Below are 9,359 nucleotides of genomic sequence, written 5' to 3'. Positions count from 1 at the left end.
AGAGTGGGGACACACAGTGGGGGGTGCCATGGGGACGTGGGATGGGGTTGTGCCGCAGGGATGTGTTGTAGGGACGTGACGTGGGGATATATGATGGGGGTCACAGCATGGGGACATGCTATAGGGACACATGGTGGGGACGCAATGTAGGGTCACACTGTGGGGGCACGCCATGGGGACACAGCACAGGGTCGTGGCATGGGGACATGCTACGGGGTCACGCTATGGGGTCACGTGGTCGGGAACGCACCGTGGGGTCTCCGAGCACCCCGTGACCCCGTGACCCCACATCCCCCCAGGTTCTCGGTGAAGACACTGCTGGAGAAGCACACGGCCGAACCCATCGATGACTCCTCCGAGGAGTTCGTCAACTTCGCCGCCATCCTCGAGCAGATCCTCAGCCACCGCTTCAAAGGTACCGCCCCTCCCCCTCCCTGCCCCCCCCCCCTCACCCCCCCAGCCCCCCCCCGCCCCCCCCCCCGTCCCCGTGTGCAGGACGGGGACACGAGCTGGCAGCGCCGTCCCCAGGCCCCGTCAGTTGGTTCAGCTCGGATGGGCAGCGCGGGTTTTGGGACTACATCCGCCTGGCGTGCAGCAAAGTGCCCAACAACTGCGTCAGCAGCATCGAGAGCATGGAGAACATCAGCACCTCCAGGGCCAAGGTCAGGAGGAGCCCCCCAACCCCCACCCCCGAGCCATCCCCGCCCCCATACCTCCCCCTGTCCCCGTCCCCAACTCCCATCCCTGACCCCGCCTGCCATCCCATAGCCCACTTCTTTCCCCTTTCCCTGCCTCTGTTCCCGTCCCTCCCTCGGGTTTCATCTCCATCCACCCCATTGCCCTCCCCATCCCCACCCCCATCTCCAGCCCCAAACCCCAAACCATCCCCATCCCCAACCCCAACCCACCCTCCCTCTGCCCTCACCCCCCCCCATCCCCTTTCCATCTCTGCTTTGTTCCCATCCCCCCCCACACTGCCACCCCAGCCCCCTCCTACCCCCAATTCCCATCCTCCCTTTGCCCCCCGCATCCCCATCCCTGTCCCCCCCATCTCACCCCCACCCCACAGCCCCAGCATGGCCACACCATTCCCAAGGAGGGCTCCATGGGGGGGGGGTGTTTCTATGGCTCAAGGGACGGGGTGGGGCGGTGCTGTGGGGCGGTGCTGTGGGTCAGAGCTGTGGGGCGGTGGCACAGTGCTGTGGGTCCCGCTGTAGGGCCGGGCGTGGATCCGGGTGGCACTGATGGAGAAGCGCATCTCTGATTACATCACCACGGCGCTGCGGGACACGCGGACCACCAAGTGAGCCCCGATCCCCTCCCCCACTCCCCCCCCCCACCATACACCCACCCGTGGGTGCCCACCGCCCTCCCCCCCCCCCCCCCGCAGGCGGTTCTATGACGATGGGGCCATCATGCTGCGGGAGGAGTCCACGGTGCTGGTGGGGATGCTCATCGGGCTCGGCGCCATCGACTTCAGGTGGGACGCCGTACCCCCCCCCCCCACCCCCCCGCTGCCCCCCTCCCCCCACCTCGAGACCCCCCCGCTCACCCCCTGCTCCCCACCCCACAGCTTCTGCCTGAAGGGGGAGGTGATGGACGGCAAAGTGCCGGCGGTCATCGACTACACGCCCTACCTGAAGTTCACACAGAGGTACACTTCCCCCCTCCCCTCCCCACACCATGCCCCCATCCCCCTGAGCCCCCCCATCCCCCTGAGCCCCCCATCCCCCCTGAGCCCCCCATCCCCCCCCAGCTATGACTACCTGAGCGAGGAGGAGGAGCGGGGCAGCATGGGGAGCAGCACGAGCGAGGACAGCTCCCCCGAGCACCCCTACCTGCCGCTGGTCACCGACGATGACAGCTGGTACAACAAGTGGCGCAAGATGGAGCAGAAGTTCCGCATCGTTTACGCCCAAAAGGTATTGGGGTGTGGGGGGGGGGGGCACCGGGGTTCCCACCCCCCCCCCCCCCCACCCCCGGGATGCTGCAGCTTGTCCCACGTCCTGGGATGAGGCAGCCTGGATCGTGAGGCCCTATGGGATGCTCCAGCTTTGAGCGTCCCACACCCCACCCATATCCGGGATGGGGCCGCCTACATCCCGACCCTTACGGGATTGCCACAGCCCCAAGCGCCCCACACGTGGCTCGCTGCTGCTGAGCCAGCCCCGTCCCCGTCACCCCACACCACAGGGGTACCTGGAGGAGCTGGTGCGGCTGCGGGAGTCGCAGCTGAAGGACCTGGAGGCGGAGAACAAGCGGCTGAAGCTGCGCCTGGAGGAGGCCGTGGTGCAGAACCAACTGGAGAAGAGGGAACTGGAGGGCGTCATCCTGGAGCTGCAGGAGCAGCTGTGAGTGGGGCCCCGTCCGTCCCCGCTGCGGGCGGTGGGGGATGAGCTGGGTGCCCCCCGTGGGTTGTGGGCCCCCCCCCTTTTGCCCAGCGCTGTTCCCCGTGTGTGCTGCAGGACGGGGCTGATCCCGTGTGAGAACCCACAGCTGGCACAGCTCTCCAAGGAGATGGGGACGCCGCTGGTGAACCAATGGCCGTCGCTGGGGACGCTCAACGGGAACGAGAGCGGCTCGGACAGCAAGCTGTACAGGAGGTAAGCGGGGTGGGGGGGGGTAGAGCTGCCAATCCGCGCCCCATCGGACCCCGGGAGGGGGGGGGAACTGAGCGCCGTCCCTCCGCAGGCACAGCTTCGTGAGCACCGATCAGCTCTCGGCCGAGAACAGCCTCAGCTCCGACTCCCAGCGCCTGGGCGAGGGCAAGCGCGATGGCGAGCCCTGGGGGCCCTTGGGTAAGAGCCCCCCCACACGTGGGGTGCTGCATGGGGACCCCCCCTCCCCTCACAGGTCCACCCCACGCTAGGGCTGCTTCCCACTCAGCTGTCGGGACCCCCCCCCGTCCCAGTACGGCCCCGTCTGCGGCCCCCACGATGCGCTCTGTCCCCGCAGGGAAGGACCCCACGCCGTCCATGCTGGGGCTCTGTGGATCCCTGGCCTCGCTGCCCAGCTGCAAATCCCTGGCCAGCCTCAAATCCAACGAGTGCCTGGTGAGCGACAGCAACGATGCAGCCCCACCCGCAGCCCCAGCTGAGACCCCCGGCCCCCCCGGCGGGCAGCGCCGCGGAGGACTGAACCTCATCCCCTCCACGCTGGGACCGACGGAGCACAAAGGACACGGAGCTGTTGGGATGGGGAGGGGTCGTGGATGCCCCCGTGTCTGCCCGGGGGGGGGGGGGGGGTGATGGACTGGAGAGCACTGCCCAGTGAGGAGGAGGGTTCAGGGTCCAACACCCCCTCCTCAGCACCCATGGGACCCAATGCTCCTCCTGCAACACCATCCCCACGCCTGAGACCAGAACCCACTCCCCTTCTGTCCCCCTTCTCCCTTTGGGTTGGATTCAACCTCATCCTGCCTCGTTGGTGCAAAAGGAATCAATAAATGCAGCGATAGGAGCTGGGCTCACTGCGCACGGCTGCAAAGTGGGGTGGGGGGGAGGGAGCCAGGAGCCCCCCAACCCCACGCCCACGATGGGGCAGCCCTATAGAGCAGTGTACAGCCAACCCCACTGCCCCTGCCAGGGGCTCCTGGACTCCACAGCCTCAGAGACCTTTTGTTTTATTTAAGAAAATAAGAGGGTCTGCCCCGGGGGGGTTGGGGGGGGGTGGGCAGCTCCCGGGGGGGCAGACCCTTGTGGCGAAGGGTCACGGATCCAAGCCCGACCCCTCGGAGCAGCAGGGAGCTTCGTCCCCAACACAGTGTCCAAACCCAGGGCGACTGGGGGGGCCCTGAGGAGGAGGAAAGGTCCGGAGGCAGAGCTGTGCGAGTCCCCATGCCATGCAGGGCCACGGGGGGGGGGGGGGCTGTGCGTAATGTGGGAGGGCTGCATGGGGGGTGGGGGGGGCAAAGCAGGGCTCAGGGCCACGGAGCAGCCCCTGGGGTTTGGTCCACCACAGAGCCCCAACTCCTGCCCTCGAGGAGGTGGGGAGCACTCGGCCTGAGTGCAGCAGCAGCATCCATCCGGCCCCGAGGGAGGGGGGGTGGGGGCACACAGGCACGGCCACGTGGTGTCACAGCGGGCACCGACGTCCTCAGCATGGCCTGGCACGATGGGAGGGGTCCGTGGGGCTGTCCCACGCACCGTGGGAAGGCACTTGGGGCACAGGGCCGGCAGCGGCCCCGCTCCGCAGCTCACAGCCCCCGCAGCCGCCGCTCCTGGTTCAGCTTCTGGAAGAAGGCTTTGCCAAACTCGTAGGTGCTGATCATGATGGCGCAGGCGGGCGCCACCTTAATGACACGGGGCAGGAAACCTGCAAGGACGGCACCCTCAGCCCCACAGCGACGCCCACCGACCCCAAATGGAGGGAGGAGTCAGCCCCAAAGGGTGAGCGTGGCTCCAAGCCCCACCTGCAAACAGCCCCCGCGTGCCGGACTCGGCGCGGATGCGCCGCAGGAGCAGGCCAGGTGGATGAAGGCTTGGAGGCTGCAGCTGCCAGGAGAGAGGAGAGGGCTTCAGGGGATGCTCAGGGCCCCCCCCAAAGCTGGCTGCCCCTCACCCAGAAGCCCCCTCACCCGGGTGCAGCTCGCTGTCTCCCAGCTGGATCTGCCGCTGCGTCTTCACCACATCGAAGGGCAGCGTCAGCACGGCCGCCACCTGCATGCGAGCAGACGGGGCTGCGTGCATCACCCCACTCCTCACACCTGCAACCCCCAGCCCACCCCCCCCCAACCCCACTCACCGTCCCGGAGATGGCCCCGGACACGAAGCTGACGGTGAAGGTGCTCTCATCCAGCCGTGCTTTCCTGCACAGCCACTCCCGCACCAGCTCGTAGTTGAACCAGTAGAGAGCTGGGAGGAGAGGAGAAGCATCAGCACCACGCTGCTGCCCCGGGGGCACCACATCCCCCCCCCCCCCCCCCCCCCCCCCCCCCACGGCCCTACCGGAGAAGGGGACGTCCCGCAGCACCGTGGGCCCCCAGCCCCTCCACAGGGACAGCCAGCCGTCCTGAGCCACCGCCGACTGGATGCAGACACGCAGCTCGCGGTAGCTGAGCTGTCGGGATTGCATCTTGGTGCGGATCAGCTCCAAGGGGCTGATCAACGTCACGGCTCCCACTGCGGGGGGGTGGAAAGGGGGGCTCAGAGCCAAGGGATGGGAGCAATGAGAGGGTAGGGGGGGGCTGCGTGGGGCAGCCCCGTACTCACGCCGGGCGAGGGCTCCTGCCAGCAAGGGGATGTGGAGGCCACGGCTGCCGGTGCGGGCGTGCAGGTAATCCCGCAGTTGGTCGTACGTGGTGAAGTAGATGACGGTGGCTGGCACGGCCATCACCCTGGGGGGGGGGCAGGGTGGTGAGAGCAGCCCGGGGAGGGCTGGGGTGGGGGTCCTGTCGCCCAGTTTCATACTCACAGGGTGGGGGGGAGCCCGCTCCACAGGGATCTGATGCCCTCGTGGCGTGTGATCTTCACAAAGGCGTCCTGCGGGGCACAGAGGGGTCGGATGGGGTGAGGGGGTACTCCACGGCCCCCACCCCGGGATGGGCAGCCCCCGCAGCCCCTACCAGCGTGCCGTTGAAGCAGGTGGGGCTCTTGTACCAGGCGGTGCAGCCGTTGCCGTTCTGGCAGACATACAGGTGATCCATGAGCCCGTTGCAGTAGAGGAAACACTTCCCTGAGGAGTGGAAGAGGCAGTCGCTGTCAGACCCCAGCGTGGATACCTCCCTCTGCCCCCCCCCAACCCCCCCAGACCATTGTATCCCCCCAGGACAGCACCGAAGCCTCGTGCCCAAGCGCTGCAGCAGGGCTGGGGGGGGCAGCGAGGCGATGTCTGCAAGGATCCTGCCCCAGCAACAGCAGCCAGTGGGACCAGGGTGGGGGGAAAGGCCTGGCCCTGGGACATCCCTGCAGAGGACACCAGCGGGGAAGCAAGCTGGAGCCAGGGGATCTTTAACCCCCACGTACTCACATGTGGCATGCTGTGAGCCATGGGGCACCAACCGCTCCAACCACGCTGAAACACAACAGGGACGAGCTGAGGGATGGCGTGGGGATGGGCCAGCCTCGTGGGCTGCTGTTCTGTGTCCCTGCACCCAGCCATGGGGCCACGCAGAGGCCGGGGGGGGTTGGATGTGGGGTGGCCACACAGCATGGGGACCAGCACGAAGGCAATAGGGGGAGGAAGACGGAAGGACCCTCCTGAAGCACACCGAGCTTCCACCCAGCCCTGAGCTGGGACCCATGGCACCCACTGAACCCCTCTGCTGCCACTCCCGGAGCCCAGCACCGCTCGGGGATGCCAGTCCCCACAGAAGTACCTTTGGAGAAGGGCGTCCTCTGGGCCTGCAGTCGGATCTTCACCACATCCAGCGGCGTCACTGCAACGGCATCGCCCTGTCAGCTGCAGCCCCCCACCACTGAGCCACCCCCTGCCGTGTCCTTCCCCTCCCCCCCCCCCCCCCACCTTCCCGAGGCCTCACCGAACAGGGAGGTGAGGATGGCACCCGTCCCGGAGGCCAACATCTGCTGCAGGGGTGTGATGGCCCCACCGGGGCCCGGCGAGGTCTTCTCAGCCATGGCACTGCCCTCCTGCAACACACAGCCGGGTCAGGGGGCTTCCCCCACACCCCCAGCCCGGGGGGGGGGGGGGCTCAGGGGTCCTGAGCAGCCCCGTGCTGCCCCCCAGTTGTGCTATCAGCACCGCACACACAGAGGGCGGCCCCCACTTTGCCTCCTGCCCTCTGTAATCGGGGGGGGACCCTCCCAGGGCCACCGGGCCCCGATAACAGCCGGCAGCTGCTGGCTGCGGGCCCAAGGGGAGGAGGTGCTGCCTTCCTCCCAGGAGGGGACACGAAGAGACGGGAAGGGACAAAGTGCAAAGAGCAGAGCGCTGCGGCCCCCTCCTGGCCCCGGCTCCGTGCAGCCCAGGAGCTGTGGGGGTGCAGGAAGAGCTCAGCAAAGGGTTTGGAGGTGCAAAGCATCCGTGAGGACAGAGCTGGGCGCAGCGCAGCCCACGCTATGGGGTCTGCACCGTGGGGCTCAGCAGGGACCCCGGTGGGGTGGGGGGTGGGGGGGCAGGAATGCACTCGAGCGGCAGCCAGATTTCCAGGCACAAATCAATGCGGGGAATGGAGCTTAATATAAATAAAAAAATAAAACTCCCAAAGTGCCTTTGCCATCTGACTCAGCAGCTTCACGAGGTCAGCGGTGCCAAGGGCGCGGGGCAGGGAACGGTGCTGCGGGGCGGAGGGGGCACACAGAGCTCTGCCCTGCGGGTAACGGCAGCGGGGAAACGCAGCCCCCGCTGATAGGGGGGAGGAGGAACAGCTGTGGGTATCCCACGAGCACCCGGGGAAAGCCGCGATCCGCTGCCGTGGGGCACCCCGCTGCCACGCACTGCAATAAAACGTGAGGATGGGGAAAGAGAGGAAGGCAAGGCACGCTGCCCGCGGGGCACAAAGAGCACACAGTGAAGCTCGGGGACACGGGAGGACCCCACGGGCAGCATCTCCGCGCGGGGGCACGCAGGTGAGGTGACACGGGGGGGCTCCACCACATACCCCGCCCCTCCCCAACCCGCACGTGAGGGGCCCCGGCCACGCCCCCATGACCCCCCACCCGTAAGTTTTGCCCACCCTGAGGCTAAATACTCCCCGTGCAACCCCCCACCCACACTTTTCCCCCCTCTCGCTGCTCGCAGCCCCCCAACCCCACCAAAACCTTGCGCTCCCCTCGTCTCTCCCACTGCCACCGGGTAAATGAAGCAGCCGGGACCCGGGGGATGACCTCGGAGGGGGTGTCCCGGGACTGCCCCCACCTGCTCATGCCGGCCCCGCGCGACGCTGCCGTCCCCCAACGCCGGGAAGGACGCGGGTGGCGGCCCCTTTAAGGAGCCCCATGGACGCCACACGCGCCCCTATACACCACCGAGCGCCGCTTCCGCCCCGCAGCCGCGGCCTCGCGCATGCGCACGGCGGCACGCAGCGCCCCCTGGCGGCACGCAGCGCCCCCTGGCGGCACGCAGCGCCCCCTGGCGGCACGCAGCGCCCCCTGGCGGCCCGGCGGACTCGTGGGAGGAGCGCACGTTGCGCAGTTCCACGCTCACCGTGCTGGGTCAACCCAGGGGCAGCAGCGAGCCCCATAGAGACACGTAGTGACCCCAGTGAGCCCCTCAGTGACCCCGACAGAGCCCCCCCATACAGATCAGGGAGGGGATGGAGCCGCTGTCCCTGGCAGCGTTGAGGTGTCTGGATGAAGAGCCACGAGATGTGGTTTAGTGCTTGTGGGAGCAGTGGGAATGGGCCGACGGTTGGACTGGATGACCTTGGAGGTCCTTTCCAACCTCGTGCTTCTGTGACTCTCCTCCATCCCCGTGCGTGTGAGAAGCACCGCAGCGCTGCTCAGCTTGCTGCACAACACGATCCTTCCCCTTTCTTTGCAGTAGGGCTCAAGGTTTCCCCCACCTTAACCTGGAGAGCTGAGGCTGTGGCAGTGCTGCTGTGCATCCCTCTGCTCCCCTGCGGGTCCCATCCTGGGGCAGGGAGGGCTCGGGCCCCGCAGAGCCACCAGCACACTGCACGGGGTGGGCAGGAGAGCCTGGGCACACGCACCGACAGCCCCGAGAACGTCTCCAGCATTCCCTGCCCTGATATCAGTTAAAACAAGTCCTGAGCCCAGCGAGAGGAAAAGAAGAACCATCATTTTCATCATCATCACGGGGGAAGCGTGCAGGCCTTCATCTGAGCTTGGCAGCGCTCTCGCGGGGCTGTTTTCTCGGCGGTGAGGACCTGGCTGGCTCTTTGTGCTGAGTCACAGCCCGTGCCTGATCCGTCCCCGCAGTCCCTCCAGGGCTGCGCTGCTCCGTGAGAAAGAAACCTTAAGCTAGCTTGGGGGAGCTGCACCCCAGCTGCAAATCCACACCTTCAGTCCCAACTTGTGGGGTTCGGAGCCAGCCGAGCTCTCATCCCCTTAGGCTGAGCTGCTACGGGTGAGCTTTGCACTCCTGAGCTTTGCACGCCTGCTGCTACGCGTGAGCACGGCTGGGAAGCTGCTTGTGCAACGTGGCTGCCATCTCCACGGCAAAGTGTGCAAGCGGTTCTCAGCCACGAAGGGTTCACCCTACGGGCTGCCTGCACACTGCAGCATCTGGAATTGGCTCTGCGAGACCAACCCCGACCCTAAAGCACTCCGAGCTGTTCGGGCTGCTGCCTTCTTTAGGCGAAGTTTGCTGGCCAGGTGGCAAGAGGGACCCGGGCAGCGGGGTAATGCAATCAAGCTAGTGCACAATTTGGGTATTTATTTCAACTAGGATCGTTAGGGTTTTGCACAAGCCATCGTTAATCTGAATGAAGTGACTGAAAC

General features: G+C 66.9%; 3 protein-coding genes across 5 annotated transcripts in view; 1 reads left to right on the top strand and 2 right to left on the bottom strand.

The window, feature by feature from the left end:
- Positions 1–302: 302 nt before the first annotated feature.
- On the top strand, positions 303–3,378 carry RUNDC3A (RUN domain containing 3A). The gene is made up of 10 exons (XM_065747216.1): positions 303–415; positions 529–662; positions 1,218–1,303; positions 1,391–1,480; positions 1,574–1,654; positions 1,757–1,922; positions 2,194–2,351; positions 2,466–2,603; positions 2,692–2,798; positions 2,956–3,378. The coding sequence occupies exons 2-10, from the start codon at positions 633–635 to the stop codon at positions 3,246–3,248; spliced, it is 1,149 nt and encodes a 382-aa protein (XP_065603288.1). The 5' UTR covers positions 303–415; positions 529–632; the 3' UTR covers positions 3,249–3,378.
- A 296-nt stretch (positions 3,379–3,674) lies between these two features.
- Positions 3,675–9,359, bottom strand: part of KANSL1 (KAT8 regulatory NSL complex subunit 1) — a 104,489-nt gene continuing 98,804 nt past the window's right edge. For all 3 annotated transcript variants that reach the window (XM_065747229.1, XM_065747230.1, XM_065747228.1), the window contains one exon: positions 3,675–3,792. In XM_065747229.1, the coding sequence (XP_065603301.1) occupies positions 3,709–3,792 (84 nt within the window). In that variant the 3' untranslated portion in view covers positions 3,675–3,708. The remainder of the gene's footprint in view (positions 3,793–9,359) is intronic.
- LOC136055483 (mitochondrial glutathione transporter SLC25A39-like) lies at positions 4,000–7,938 on the bottom strand. Its single transcript, XM_065747262.1, is given in 12 exon segments — positions 4,000–4,314; positions 4,412–4,463; positions 4,465–4,493; positions 4,577–4,658; positions 4,744–4,853; positions 4,947–5,120; positions 5,211–5,335; positions 5,413–5,480; positions 5,564–5,673; positions 6,317–6,376; positions 6,479–6,587; positions 7,816–7,938. Coding segments are annotated over 11 exon segments (1,026 nt in total). The 5' UTR covers positions 6,576–6,587; positions 7,816–7,938; the 3' UTR covers positions 4,000–4,195.

The sequence above is a fragment of the Cyrtonyx montezumae genome, unplaced genomic scaffold (assembly GCF_038088225.1).
Source record: "Cyrtonyx montezumae isolate F1298 unplaced genomic scaffold, pur_monq_1.0 scaffold_43, whole genome shotgun sequence".
Taxonomy (NCBI): Eukaryota; Metazoa; Chordata; class Aves; order Galliformes; family Odontophoridae; genus Cyrtonyx; species Cyrtonyx montezumae.
This window is presented reverse-complemented; position numbering and strand designations above follow the sequence as displayed.

Bases quoted from the DNA above. Each gene is read 5' to 3' on its own strand.
- RUNDC3A (XM_065747216.1), top strand. From the start codon at position 633: ATGGAGAACATCAGCACCTCCAGGGCCAAG. The intron at 2,352-2,465 runs GTGAGTGGGGCC...TGTGTGCTGCAG, and splicing joins CTGGAGCTGCAGGAGCAGCT to GACGGGGCTGATCCCGTGTG. The intron at 2,604-2,691 runs GTAAGCGGGGTG...GTCCCTCCGCAG, and splicing joins GACAGCAAGCTGTACAGGAG to GCACAGCTTCGTGAGCACCG.